The sequence below is a fragment of the Carica papaya genome, chromosome 4, assembly GCF_054855325.1.
Source record: "Carica papaya isolate Zhongbai chromosome 4, ASM5485532v1, whole genome shotgun sequence".
Classification (NCBI taxonomy): domain Eukaryota; kingdom Viridiplantae; phylum Streptophyta; class Magnoliopsida; order Brassicales; family Caricaceae; genus Carica; species Carica papaya.
This window is the reverse complement of record NC_142312.1, coordinates 30444319-30459190: the sequence shown is the minus strand read 5'-3', so window position 1 is coordinate 30459190 and position 14872 is coordinate 30444319. Positions and strand designations below refer to the sequence as shown.

The window sequence follows — 14872 nt, the reverse complement described above, 5'->3', positions numbered from 1 at the left end:
GTAAAATAATTATGTTTAATATAAAATAATACGTTTTATTTATACATATATATATTTAAAAGATTTGAATTCTTATTGTAGGAAGACAATTCTATAAATATATTATTAATTAATCTCGTATTTGATAATATAGTATGAGTCTATAAATATATGTTCATGATCTTCAAAAATATATATTTAAAGCAATATAAAATATATTTAGAACTAAATTTTCCATAATTTTATAATTATTAGTTTTTGACATGTTTATCTTATACTCTTTTTTATTTTTATATTTTCATTTATTTACTCCTAAATTTTTAAATATTCACCAAATAATACACTATAAAATTATAATAAAAAATCTTACAAATAAATATAAATTTTTATTAAATATTAATATAAACTCTTTACACAATATATATATATATATATTTATCAAACATCATCAACAATCCAAAAAATTAATTAATAACATCAAATTCAAACAAAAAAAACTTCAAAAAATTAAAAAAAAAAATCAAACAAAGAAATCATTGTTTAGTATAATAAGTTAATTATTTTTTTAAAAAAAAAAACCCATGAATTTAATAAGTTTATTCATTTAAGCACCCAAAACCACACTCAAAACCACACCAACTGATAAACCCAACAAGCCCGAGTAACGCCTCGTGGTTTCCGGTGACTTGCTCGGCGCCGGAGCTGGGGCGGAGATATCAGACGGCGTGCCGGACTGCGACGACGATGGTGCCGGTGACAGAGTCGACTCACCTCTCTGTGATGGAGGACGAGACCCTACTGGAGGTTGTGCCGTTGGAGATGGAGCTTCAGAGGGAGGACTGATTATTGGGGAAGAAGATGATGCAGGAGGGTTTGCATGAGGAGATGGCGCCATGGATGACTTGGGAGGATGAGGAACAGGGGAAGTTGCAGGAGCAGGAGATGACTTAGGACTCCTCACGGCCATGACAACAACGATGAGTTTCTGTCCTTTTTGGCAGTTATCTTTCTCTCCACTAATGAAGAAGAAAGGTCCAGAGTGCTCAAACTTGAAAACAGAATCTCCATCTTCCATTTTCTTAATCGGATTCTTCGTGTTACAGTTGTTGTAATCATCTTTCCCCACCACCAAAACTGAGTCCGATCCTTTCTTGTACTTGAAAACTGGAAAAAAAAAAAAGTTACAAAACACCCATTAAACTCAACCAAACAAAATTTCAAACATGAAGTGAATCAAAAACCTAGAAACGGGAAAGATTAATCAATTTTCAAACACTAATAAATTGTTGACTTACCGATGATGTCATTGACTTGAAATCTGCTTCTTCCAGCCCAGTGATTGTAATCTTCAGAAGGGTGCAACACCCACCCATCTCTTCCACCCGCATAGAATTTATACCCGTGGGAAGAATAAACAAGACATGAAGCCATTAAAACAAAGAAAACCAAGAGATATCTCTGCAACTCCATCTTGGAAAAATGGAGACGGATGACAGAATCCAAATATGGGGACTTTGGTGTTTTAACCTGCGTATATATATATATTATATACAGAGATATTAAGCGAACACAGAGTGATCGAGAAGAATAATGTGGAGGAAGCTTGAGAATTTCTTTTATGGAAGTTGAAGATTCTCGAGATTTCAATGTGGAAGATGGGACACTGAAGGTGGGGATTATAAAGAGTTGCCTTGGCGAGGTTACCGTTGAAGAAAATTTTCGGTAAGCGCGTGAGCTGTCACTGGTAAAATGTGATGAATCATCATCAGCCGTCTGTTCATTTCCTAATTTATAACCGTACACGTGGCGAAATCTGATGGCATCGGGCTTTAATTTAGTTTAGGATAATTAATTCATTTAATAAGGCGTAATGTGCATAAATTATTATATTAATTAGTAATCTTAAATTTTAAATACTAAGATAAGACATAATTTAAAATTTAAATTTTACAAAGTAATTTTGGACCGTGTTATATAAGAATAATAAACGGATGGATTATTTTATTGGTTAATTAGACTTATAAAAGTAATTAGAGATCTAATTATCATGTTTTGTTCATTAATTCACAATTTCATTTGGTAAAACTTTTTTAATCATGATTAGTGCATATGGGGTCGTGAATCATGTTTATAACCTTAACAATTTACTTTTTCAAAGAGAAAAAAAGGAAAGAAAGAAAGTGTAAATTACACTTTTAATCACCTCGTTTTATCGATAAATAATTTAATCAACACAAAAAAACTTAGTATTTAAAATATATGTAAATTCCAACATTTAACGTGTGTTTTGATGACTTTTAGGATGGTTCATTAATATATTGAAATTGTATGATAATAATAAAATTATATTATGTTTAAAAAGATTATATATATATATTAATGTACGGTAATAGTAACTGTTTCTATTTGAATTGATAGAATGATATGATTGTATATATGATTAAATTATTTATTTATTTATATAAAAAAATAAAATAAATATATTTTATAAAAAAAAATAAAGTGACAATGTGGTATACATATACAAAAAAAAATTAAAATGAGAGTATAAATATAAATAATAAAAAAGAATAAGAGTATAAATGAAAAAAAAATAAAAAAATTATTCAACCCACACAAAATTACCGAGTCACTAATGTTGAAGAATCAGCGGATGAGTTGTGGTTAGGGGTGAAATGCCACTCGAACCCAGAGCTAGCTGGTTCTCCCTGAAATGCGTTGAGGCGCAGCAGTTGACTGGACATCTAGGGATAAAGCACTGTTTCGGTGCGGGCCGCGAGAGCGGTACCAAATCGAGGCAAACTCTGAATACTAGATATGACCTCAAAATAACAGGGGTCAAGGTCGGCCAGTGAGACGATGGGGGATAAGCTTCATCGTCGAGAGGGAAACAGCCCGATGATTTGAAAAATGAAAAAAATAGTAGGTTTAAAAACCATACAGCAACTACTAAAAAACTATTCAATATATCTATAAATATAGATAAATAAAATAAAATTATAAAATTATCGTACTATACATTAATAAACTATCATTCATACAATAAGTACAATAATTTTAATACACTTTTATTTTTTTCAACCCAACTAAATATATTAATGGGAAATTAGTTGTTGCGAACCAAATAATATAATATAATTATAATTATAATTTCAATTTAATCATATTATATTCTCATTAAATTATCATATTTTTATTATTTAATACCTAATCATAATATATATATATATATATACATATACATAGTTCTAATTTTTTTTTTTAGATTTAAGTTTGATTTCAAGATTTCCACTTATTTAATTAAAATTGGTTTGTCTTAGTAGGTTATTAAATTGAAAAATATCTACATCATCATAACAACTTATAACCTAATTAATTCATACACTATTCCATCAAATTCCAAACATTTATATATGCATACATATAAATATATTCTTAATTTTCGATTCTTTTAAAAATATTATTAGAATTTAAATTTTCACTAATTTTTTTAAAAATTATTTTTAATTTCATCATCTATCAAATTTATTTCGTTTTTATTAAAAATTAAAATTAAAAAATTAAAAATTTATATTTATAAATTAATATTAAATTATATTAAAAATTAATTTGAGAGCCAACTAATACCGTAGATTTTCTTTTTTCTTTTTGAAAATATAGATTGCATGTGATATGATAATTATGCCCTTCTGGAATTTTGGTTAAAAAATAACCAAAACCCCTAATCCACAAACCATAATTATCATACAATACATGCAATTAACGTGCTTTATTATTTTAATTTTAATTTTAAATACAATCTAAAACATTAATTAATTAATAAATTAATCAAAGTATATTTAGAAATAACCCAAATATTAATAAAAATAATTAATAATATATAATTAATTATGTATTAATCCCATGATTAGTCCGTAATTAACTAAAAAAAAAATTAAGAGAAAATATAACATAGACAACCTTAAAAGTTTCAAAGTATTGTTTGTTTAAGGAAAGGTGGTCTTTTGTTCTCCAAAGCATAATATCATTTGAATGACTAAGAATATATATATAAAAAAAAAACGTTTCATTTGATGTATAGATATATATATATATATATGTATATATATTTAGTAATATAAATTATCAATAATATAATTTACATGGTATTTTTTTTGGTTCAATTTTTTGAAATATTATATTTTATAGAAAACACATTCTTTTAATTTTTTTTTTGTAAAAAAAAATTATATTTGGTATTTTAAATAAGATATGATTCAATTAATGAATCATTTGTTAAACTAATAAATTATATTAACTATTAATTTTAATCATAATTAGCGAGAATGACTAATCAAGAACAAGTTCTACTAATATTAACTATTAATTGCTTTATTAAGAAGCAAATTTTGGTGGTGCATGGCCTCTATAAAGTAAGTTAAATTAAAAAAAAAATTAATTAATTATAAAATTAACTTATTTTAATTAATCGAGCAGAACGAACTAAATCGTAACTTATAATCGATAATAAATTAATGAAGTAATATCCGTTAAATTTATTAATAATTTTTTAGTCATTTATATAAAATATAAAATAAAATAAAAAAATTAAAATATAAATGTTTAAATTTTTAATATAAATTTTAAAATTATTTATTATATACATTAATTAATCATCATAAAAATTATCAAAACGTAGCGTTAGCACTCTAACGACAGTTAAGTAACACATAGTTGATGAAGTGTCAAAAATATGACAGGTCATCAATGACGTGACGCATGACATCAGCACCTCGTCAGATTAAAACTATGAAAATTCCATCCTTGTCCTCGAAATTCCCCTTTCTTCTTCCCTCGCCCTTCAAGTCCTCATACCTTGGAGCCCTAAGGTTAGGGAACCCCAAAAATTCTTGCCATTTTAGTCATCTCCTGGCTCGGTATCGCTCATAGCAACTCCGCGTTGATGGTTTTCTCTCTGCTTCCTGGTCAACTCTGCGTCGCTCATAGCAACGTTGAAAGGATACTGGTCAATCCTTTTTCCTTTTCTATTCTCTCTTTTTCTTTCTTTCTTTGTGGTTATTCTTCTTTTTGTTCCGGTACTGGTTTATTTCTCTGAGAGTTGATGAAACGTTGAAAGGAAAGTTTTGATTAAAGTGCGGCGAACGGCTCAGGGTTTTAATGTTGTGCATTGCATATTACTTGTTTGATGAAATGCCGAAATGAGCCTCCATTTAGATTTGGGAACATTTGAAGTTGACATATAAATATTCTTTCAATACTGATACCTTGGTTTGGTTATTTTCACCATATCCTTTTTAGTGTCCAGTGGTTTTGCATGCTATAAGTAAACTGTATACCCATTGTAGGATACTGACGTGATGAGTCAAGTTATGTTCTTGATGAAGATATTGAAATGGATTTTTGTATAGTTCTATTCTCTTTGAGAAAATTTTCGTGGAATTTGGCATGAAAATAGTGAGTGAGGATAGTAAAAAACACAAAACATGAGAGAGAGAGAGAGAGTGTGTGAGTGTAATACAAAATCACAATATCCATTGTTTCCCCCACACAAAGATACAAATTGGAAGTACAGAAACATAGAAGTAGATAGATAATAGAAGAAGCTTATCAATTATTTAATTCTATTTTGATCTGTGAACAAGACAAAATGTATATTGATATAGAAAAATCAGACCAATAAATACTAATTCTCACCTTGAACCATGAAGGAACATTGCTGTGATACCCAGTTGCCAGAACAACAGAATCAATATCAAGACTTTCTCCATTGACAAACTCAACTGTGTCTCTATAAACATTTTTTATTCCAGGAACAATCTTGATTTCACTCGATTTGATTTTCTGCAATGCACCAATATCCAATAGAAGAGTCTTCCTTACAGTGTTCTTCAGCTCTAATGGACCCATAGAAGTTCTTTTAACTTCATATTTCTCTACATTTCCAATTATAATCCTCACAAGAATGGGCAGAATCTTGTTTACAACCTAAATGGGTATCCACTAAATTTCCTAAGAATCCCATGAATTCATGATTATGAATCATTTTATGCTTGTCTTGATAACAATTACTCTTATTGGAGCATGAAAAACATACAATTGTATTTTTATACATTGTTATTGTGATATTGGTTTTACATTCAGTTCACATTATGTTATTTGTTATTCCCCGACTAAAGGGAAATATAGTTGAACCCTAATGTCGATTCATTCAAGTTCCTCATATTGTCCCAAATGCCAAAGTCCTGATGTGGATTATGATGGTTCAATTGTCTACTATTAATGTGGATTTAAAGCCCCATAATAGACATCAGAGAGCTCAAAGAATCTCAACAGAAGATTTTTTGGGTGCCCAAACTACAAGGTACTTTAATGTGATTTTCGTTGTGCAAATAAGTTTGAACTCCTATTTACATATACAAACTTAATTTTAACTATTGCTGCTTGTGAATAAAACTTCAACGATTTAGTTTTTCGACTAACAAAATGCAACATTGTGGTTTTTTTGTTGGCGCTTCACCTCCAAATACTAGAAGAACATTGATTATGTTGGAGGAAATTAATTTGTTCATGAAATTCATTTAAAAAGTCCATATATGAGAGGGTAGAGATTCCCTACAAAATATATGCATTGCAAATCCAAACAAGGTATCCAATTGTTCATTTGCAGATTCAAACTGTAATTGTATGTGAATTTACACCTCCAACAGCTTGATTGAAACAGATAAATATATAACAACTTTTTTCTAAAAATATTTTTCCTAGAAAAGCTATTTTATCATTCCTACTAGAAGGCATAGCCATGTACAAAATAATTTTTTTTTTGAAATTTTTTATTTTAACTGTGAAAATACCTTTGTGCAAACTTTCATGGAAGGACACTAATGAACAATTTCTTCAGAGTTAAAAGTTTGTTACTAGTTTATAGTTTAAGCTTCTTTTTTGACCCATTACCAGAAGTTGAAGCAGTGAAATGTACATGTAATAAAATTGCCAAGATGTCACAACCATGTACCCTTCTGTAATCCTAGAAATTTCTAGGAAACTGGCATACACACCAATAAATTTACTTGTTTTTCTTAATGTTGAAGTTTCAATGGTGTCAATGATATCTCCAACTAAAAATTCTTGCATATTTCAGGAACAAGAACCTAAAGTCATGGTACAATATTCCTCTCCTACAGTATTTTATTATTGAGATTTTGTTCCACATGACACATTCTGATTGACATTTGTGGAAGTGAATGCTACATCAAATGTTGTACTCGTAACATTAAAAAATTTTTCATGTGAATCAGTTCCAATCGGTTTGCAAGTTAAAAAAAAAAGACAATATTAACCTGAAAATCCCAATTCTCTTCTCACAAGCTCAGACTTACTCCCCTTCTTTTACATGCCTTCTTGTCGAGCAACTCACCCAAGCCCATCAATACTCATTCATGGAGTGACCAATTACCAGTCAACATTCTAATTCAACTGCCTTATAATGCAAGTTAGCAGGAAGGAAGTGGCAATGGTGTCTACTCTTATTCAACTACCTTATAATGCAAGTTAGCAGAAAGGAAGTGATAATGGTGTCTGATGAGATGTCGAAGGTGAAGGCTTATATATTGCAAGTTATTTTTATCAGTATACACCAAAGTTTTAGTGTTACATTGAATATTACATAACATATGAGTTGCATCTACTTTCAGGAGTCGATAAGAAGATATCACGTGTAGTTAAATATGGCATGTAATACCAAATTTAACGACATCAGTGGTGCCTTACAAATACTAGTCATTCTCACTAGTTAGTTCAGTTTAAGTTATTTAACAACTACACCTCTGTAAGTATAGTGCCTATACATTTTTAGCCATTAAAATTTTATTACAGAAAATAAACACTAACACACACACACACACACACACACATGTATATGTATAAGAAGTTGGGTAATTTCTTAGCAGATGAGAGAATCAGGTTCTTTCTCTCTGTTCACTGTGAGACTCACTTTAGACAAGTTTCTGCAAAATGTAATCAACAAGAGAGTGCTGCCTTGACACAACAGTCCACATATCAAACCAATCCACAACCCCTGTATTCACCAAAAAATGAATAATCAGAAATATATATATACATATATAGGTATATATATAAAAGAATGGTTATATATGTGTGTATATATACACACAGACACATTATTAGACTGTTGAGAGGAGTTATCTCACCTTAACACCAAGGTTGAATTTAAACACAAGAAGGCATGCAACAGGCATTCCAACAAAATAGAACATTGCCAAGTTGATATACACTCCTATCTCTTGCCAACCGCATCCTCTTGCCACCCCTACCAAATCATAATCAGTCACTAACAAACCTCAACCTTCTTAAAAATGGTAGAATTTAACTGAAATTGTAATTCGAACAAGAATAAAAGCTAGATTAGAATTGATTATCCCACTAATTTAAACTCAAACTGATAATCATACATTAATAAAAGCTACAAACCATCACTCAGAAAGACTAAATTAACAATGTTCCGGAGCTAAATGTGCGGTGGAAGGTTACGATAATCAATATATGATAGGAGAGGTTGATTTTAATTTACCAACCTGATATGGCACCTTGGATAGAATCAATTGCCAAGGAGATGGCAAGTAAGGGTGTCATTGAAGAAAATTCCTTTATAATTGAAGGGCTGTCACTGAAGAATCCAGCCCAAGTACTATGACCAAAGGCTAAGAAAAGTGTTTCTACAATAGCAAGAAGAATAGAAAGCTTGAGAGTCACTTTCATCGCATTTTTCGCTCTCCCCAGATTTCCGGCTCCTAACTCATTCGACACCCTTGTGCTGCTCAAATCAGAATGTACATATAAACATAAACAACTAAAAACAATGGAACATCGCCAACCTTTTTTAAACTAGCTAGTTAATTACCTTGCAGCAGCACTTAATCCGTAGGTGAGCATGTATGCAATCGCTTGTGTATTCACACTGATATGTGTGTGTGTGTGTGTAAATCAAGAAGTTAGTCAGAGTACTCTAAAGTTGGAAATGATCAAAGGAAGAGAGAAATAAAACAAGTAAGAGAAAACAGTTAAATGAAGCTCACCACATCGCAGTCAGTGAAGTGGTAATTTCTGAATTTGGCATCAGCCCAGATAAGAAGACCAAAATCTCAAATGCCCAATCCTCCAAACTGCAAAAGATTTGGCAACTTGATCAGTTTTTTAAGATTTTCCAATGTCAAGACAAGGAAAACTTGTCGAGAAAATCAGGCAATTTACGCCCAGGAAAGATGACGGTGGATGTGCTACAAACAATTCTAGGAACTATGATCTATTTCTCTTGTTTAATTCCCACTGCCAATATAATAGAATCTCATAAATTAAATAGCTTGGAAGTGAAATAGACAAATTACGAGAAAAATTTGAGGATGCTTACCATACCATTGCAGCAGAAGGTAGTGCTAGTTTCAAGTTTGTGTGGATATACCAGAGTGAGTCGAGTGAAAATCCTTGCCATGTATGGCGAAATCTCTTGGCACAAAACACATACAAGACCAGCAACAAGGTTGATATCCATAACGAAATCGAAGCTGCCAATGAAGCTCCCTTGAAATCAAACCCTGCAGGATGGACCAAAGCATGTACTATACCAAAATGTATCAACAATGGGAGCAAGGAGAGCCAAATCAATGGCATAACAACTGATTGTGCTTGAAGAAACCTCAGTATGTTTTGCTGGAACGCATATGCGAACAAACCCGGAATAAGGTATTTCATATAGAGGGCAGCTGATTTCGATATATCAGGATCTTGTTGAAGATAGAGTAGTAAAGGCTCTGTGTAGAACCATATGATGGATATGACAAGTGAGAAGAAGAATGATATGATGCAGGATGCTTGTAAATGAATTCCCAACACCTTGTACATTTTTGCTCCAAATCCTTGTCCGCAGAGGGTCTCTAGTGCACCACTTAATCCTGTCTAAAATCCAAACAAACAACAACAGGGATCTTGTAAATCTACTAATTTGACATACACAGACAATGAGTTAAGCCTTATATATATACGCACACACCTTGTAATGCCCAACAATTTTTCCACTCTGTATTACCATTTACACACCCATTTTATTTTCAGCTGCATATATTTAATCGATATAGTGTAAAGCTTTTGACTTTGGCCTCATTATGGAAGTGCAAGCACTGATGTAAATATATACACACACACGCACGTATTTAACAAGTTTACATGATATCACAAAGATCCTACAGAGTACCCTTTTGATATCAGCTAATGTAACCCACTAATCCTTGAAATTTCTAGGAAATAAAAGAATTAATCTTTCCCCGGCCTCGGTTTCAAACGAAGCCCCAGATTGAATTTCTTCCGAACTAGAAAAGACAACACTTGAAGTCTTTTGAAGTACTAGAAAACAGGAAGCAAAAATAAGTTCTTGAAGTCCATGAATCAGCTAATAAAGATGATAAAGATTTCAACTTTGAAGTGACCCATTGCAGGGATTTATAGAAATCTCTCAAACCAAGGAAGAACAGGCACTGATGTCCACACATTAATACACATGTTATATATATATATATATATATATATTACCATGAAGGCAAAGCCAGAGACAGAAGCCCAGGAATTGGCAAGAGTGGAGCCGGCGAGTTGGAGCTCGCCGAGGTGGCCGGCGTACATGACAGAAACCAAAGTGATGCAGTAATAGAAGACATTGGTGAGAATCATTGGCGCTGAAAACATTATTTGGGTTTTGATCTCTTCGGCATCCACCATTTTACTCCACCAACCTCTCATTCTCTCTTCAGCTTCTTCTCCACCTTCACCTGCCAGCAAAGGACTGGTTTTTCCATCACAACTTTTCTCGCTCCCCATCTTTCTCTCTCCTCCTCTTCTCTCTCTCCTCTCCTCCTCTGTGATCATATACATACACCCACGCCCTATCCTCTGAAACACACACACACACGCATATATATATATATATACATATATAAATTCAATGCTATTTATTATAATACTCTTCCATATATTCAAGTTTCTGCAGCCGTTCACGTGGGATATTATCTTGTTAATTTTGATTTTTATCTCAAATTTTTTAAATTTATTTCTATTATTTTTATCTTAATTAATTAATTAATACCAATTATATGATAATAAAAATAGTTTTAATTATTTTAATGCCACTATATAATATTAAAATAATTAAGTAAAGTATTTATATTAATATAATTAGAAAAATGATATTTATAAATCTCTTCCTTCAATGTATTGATATTATTTTCAGCCTTTAATATTTGTTGGGCGAACCGAACTCGCGTAGCCACGTCGCAGTTTCGTGACAGTGACATCTGACAACACGTTTTAAAATTTATCTAATGCTATACCCATATTTGGATTACAGCTATATATATATATATATATATATATATATATAGAGCACGTGTATTAAATCATTAATGTATTTACTTAAATTATAATATTTTTAATAAATAAAATTTAATGATTTTAGAAGAAAATTATATTTAAATATCATATTTTTTTTAAAAAAGTTTTATTTTATTATTTTTGAGGATGAGAAAGATAAGTTTTATTATTATTATTTTATTATTTTATTTTATATCTCCTTGGTTACAAAATTATAATACATTTTGAAAAAAGTACTTTAATATTTCCTTACATTATAGTATATATATATATGAACAGCATCATTTATTTCTCAGCTGCATTCTGCAATATGCATGTACCAAAATAAATAATATTTCACGAGTATTATAGATGACACCAAAAGGATTATTATTTGCATAATTGTATGCATTGTATATATATATATATATATATATATATATATATCCGTAGTATTTGCATAGTTGTATGTTATACACACAGACAAATACACACACACACACACATATATATATATATATATATGTAAAAATCCATATTCACTCAGGCAAATTAGACTTTTCCAACGTTTTGAAGTAGTTTTGGCTTTAAAACTTACAAAGGGTAATTCCCACTCATAGTAATATATATATATATATATATATATTATATTCTCTTAATCTTGTCTTAATTTGATATATGATCTTTTAATTACTCTAATCAGTTTCTAACTTTTATTATATATATACATTACAATTAAATACTAAAATTAAAGGGAAAATGGATTGCTTATAAATTAATGTGCATGCATTTAAATATATGTAATACAAACACTATAAAATGATCATGATACATAGCACATTCTTTATGTTTACAGCACAACCAACCCTCAAAGCCATATTACAATACATATATATATATATATGTATATAATACAGATTCACATATCTTGTGACCCCTTCTGCTTTAATAATATTCTCTCACATTTATAATATATATATATCTGTTTCTCTCCCCATAAACTCTGTCATCATCAATATGATCATGAAGATATATATATATATATATTGTTATTGTGGGGAATGCTCGAACATATAATCACACAGCGGCTCGCATTCATCCTTGCAAATATGAGGAGTTGCATGAATAAGCTCCTTCATGCACTTTTCATGGCAAGACACGTAGCATCCCTCATCCAAGTGATCTGCTTTTCCATTTTCCGGGCATCCAAACACCACAATCACAGCGATTAAAACCGCCACCAAAACCTTGTTATTCGAAGCCATTAATCTCGATTAATTAACGATAATTAATGAATAAATGTGAAATATAAAATGGGGTTATATTATGAGAGGGTTTAAGAAAACGTAAAAAAGAAAAAATAAGATATGCGTGCACGCGTACTTGCGTGTGCAAGGAAAAATGTCGAGAGTGTTTTCGTTTTTATAAGGCTCGAGAAAGTTCGTTAATTAGCTAGAAGGCAGACTGTCATGACTGTTTATACATGGTGAAGAGATAATTTAGATGAAAAATTTCATGGCAACCGAGTATAAATTTTGATAGCTTAACCAACACGCTTCCTAATTAGTTTTCATCATATGAGTTTGTTAATCCCATATATAATATTTCAAAACATATGTGTATGTATATATTGAAATTTATATAGTAATAACTAAAATAATTCGAGTATCCTTTTTTATCTTATAATTATTTCGAAATACTTTTTCAAAAGTAAGACAGTACAAAAGTTTATATTATATATCTATGTATACATGTTTTGCGTGTGTGTGGTGTGCATGTTATAGTACGAAATATCTTTTTTTTTTTTTCAACTATAATGTTCTCATTAATTATTATATACAAGATGATTATCTTTTGGCTTAATGATTAGTAATTTCCCAAAACCTCAATAGATTTAGGAAAGTTAAATGGATGATGGTGAAGAATTTTAAAACCCGAGTTCCTACTTCCATCATCTAGTGATAATTTGTCATTTCATATGTCACCGATAAATATAATAAAAATATTGAAACACAAATTAAATACGTAATAGTATTCGTCTTAAACTGTTAACCTATAGACATATCCCTTTTTAGATATTGGCATTGTGCACTCAAACGAGTGGCTTTCCTCATTAATTTCCTTCCGTCTATAGCTCTCTCGATGAAATCTCCCTTATATTCCCTTAATAATACAAATCATGACTGCTTATAACTTAAGATTTCTTAGTATCTAAGTATTTTTCTCTCCCACACTTATCTAATAAGCATAAAATTCTCTTTTTTTTTGACATCTTAACTTGTCTTTGAAGCTTTTCTTGGCCATTATAGTCATTAGTGTCTTGATATTTAAACCAATGCATATATATTGCAAGCCATGCACGATTAACGAAATTATTTTCCTATGTCATGGTCGAATTTAATTATAAGTCTACCTTTAATGATAATAGCTATAATCTTCTATATATGTCTTACCAATTTTTTTTCAAAATCCAAAGATAATGTACAACTAGTCTCTATTTTTGTCACCCTTCTATGAGCCAGGCCACCCTTATTGCATTATTATAGCATCAGGTTGTATTAATGTTTCATCTTTTCGTAGCCTTAAGCTTAAGTTAGTTACCTAATCGATTATCACTTTCCAATTAGATTTAGTTCTCGTACCTTGATAGTAGGACATGCAACATGGTTTTAAAATCACATACCATGGCAAAAAGCTAAGCAACTACACGACCAACATCCTCCATAAGCCATCTACCTTTTCCCAAGCCAAAATCTATCAAGAATTGAGAATTTTCATGTAAAAGGAATTTAATGTCTTAATTAAAAACTATACATGTGATCCTGTCTTTTGTTATATAAAGTGTAATTTGATGAGAAATAAATGGATTTACAAAATAAAAAAACATTGATGATTAAATAACATATCCAAAATACGTTTTATTATTAAATGATATTTGCAAAGGGGATACTTGAATTATTCAGGAACTTTTGATCAAGTACTAAAATTCACTATAATTAGAATGATTATCGTGATTACGATTTCACTAAAGTGAGAGATACATTAAATTGATATCTCTAATACCTTCCTACATGATGATCTTCAAGATGGAGTTTACATGGCTTAACTTTAAGGCTTTATTGATAAGAATTTTTTGTTAAAATTGAGTTTCGATATATATGCATAACATAATATCACTTTGATTTTAAGTTTATAATGCAATTAATATATAAATGTAAAATATAGGTTGTACACAAATTATAAAACTTTACCTGTTGTACTGACTTTTAAAAATCAATAAAAATTATATTTAAGAATTTTTCAATTTATTTATTTATTTTTTTACCATTAATAAAAAATACTATCTCGATCCTTACAAGTTAAATGTTTAAATTCTTTCAACATTATAAAGAGCACATAATCCTTTTAGATGACAGAAACCTAGTAGATATATCGCAACCTTTTAATAACTAAAAACAAATATTTCTCTAAGCTTAAATTTTTA

General features: G+C 30.2%; 2 protein-coding genes and 1 long non-coding RNA gene across 4 annotated transcripts; 1 reads left to right on the top strand and 2 right to left on the bottom strand.

Moving 5' to 3' along the window:
- Positions 1-427: 427 nt before the first annotated feature.
- Positions 428-1651, bottom strand: LOC110812308 (early nodulin-like protein 3). Its single transcript, XM_022039049.2, has 2 exons — positions 1275-1651; positions 428-1143 (listed from the first exon to the last, which is right to left on the bottom strand). Exons 1-2 carry the CDS (start codon positions 1447-1449, stop codon positions 584-586), a joined length of 735 nt encoding a protein of 244 aa, XP_021894741.2. The 5' UTR covers positions 1450-1651; the 3' UTR covers positions 428-583.
- A 3137-nt stretch (positions 1652-4788) lies between these two features.
- On the top strand, positions 4789-7803 carry LOC110812266 (uncharacterized). 2 transcript variants are annotated; one of them, XR_015818724.1, is made up of 3 exons: positions 4789-4984; positions 6156-6340; positions 7118-7803. It is a non-coding gene; the product is annotated as an uncharacterized LOC110812266 (long non-coding RNA). The 2 variants fall into 2 exon arrangements; XR_015818723.1 differs by having other exon boundaries at positions 6156-6624.
- LOC110812265 (protein DETOXIFICATION 19-like) lies at positions 7695-10947 on the bottom strand. The gene is made up of 7 exons (XM_022038990.2): positions 10579-10947; positions 9404-9948; positions 9072-9158; positions 8897-8953; positions 8571-8809; positions 8187-8305; positions 7695-8053 (listed from the first exon to the last, which is right to left on the bottom strand). Exons 1-7 carry the CDS (start codon positions 10912-10914, stop codon positions 7919-7921), a joined length of 1518 nt encoding a protein of 505 aa, XP_021894682.2. The 5' UTR covers positions 10915-10947; the 3' UTR covers positions 7695-7918.
- Between the last annotated feature and the right edge of the window lie 3925 nt (positions 10948-14872).

What these genes read in the sequence shown, in the direction of transcription:
- LOC110812308 (XM_022039049.2), bottom strand. Translation starts at nt 1,449, where the DNA reads ATGGAGTTGCAGAGATATCTCTTGGTTTTCTTTGTTTTAATGGCTTCA. An exon ending in TCAAGTCAATGACATCATCG is followed by an intron (nt 1,144 to 1,274) that starts GTAAGTCAACAA and finishes TTTTTTTTCCAG; the next exon opens with TTTTCAAGTACAAGAAAGGA.
- LOC110812265 (XM_022038990.2), bottom strand. Translation starts at nt 10,914, where the DNA reads ATGTATATGATCACAGAGGAGGAGAGGAGAGAGAGAAGAGGAGGAGAG. An exon ending in TCTCTGGCTTTGCCTTCATG is followed by an intron (nt 9,949 to 10,578) that starts GTAATATATATA and finishes TTTGGATTTTAG; the next exon opens with ACAGGATTAAGTGGTGCACT. An exon ending in ACTTCACTGACTGCGATGTG is followed by an intron (nt 8,954 to 9,071) that starts GTGAGCTTCATT and finishes CACACATATCAG; the next exon opens with TGTGAATACACAAGCGATTG.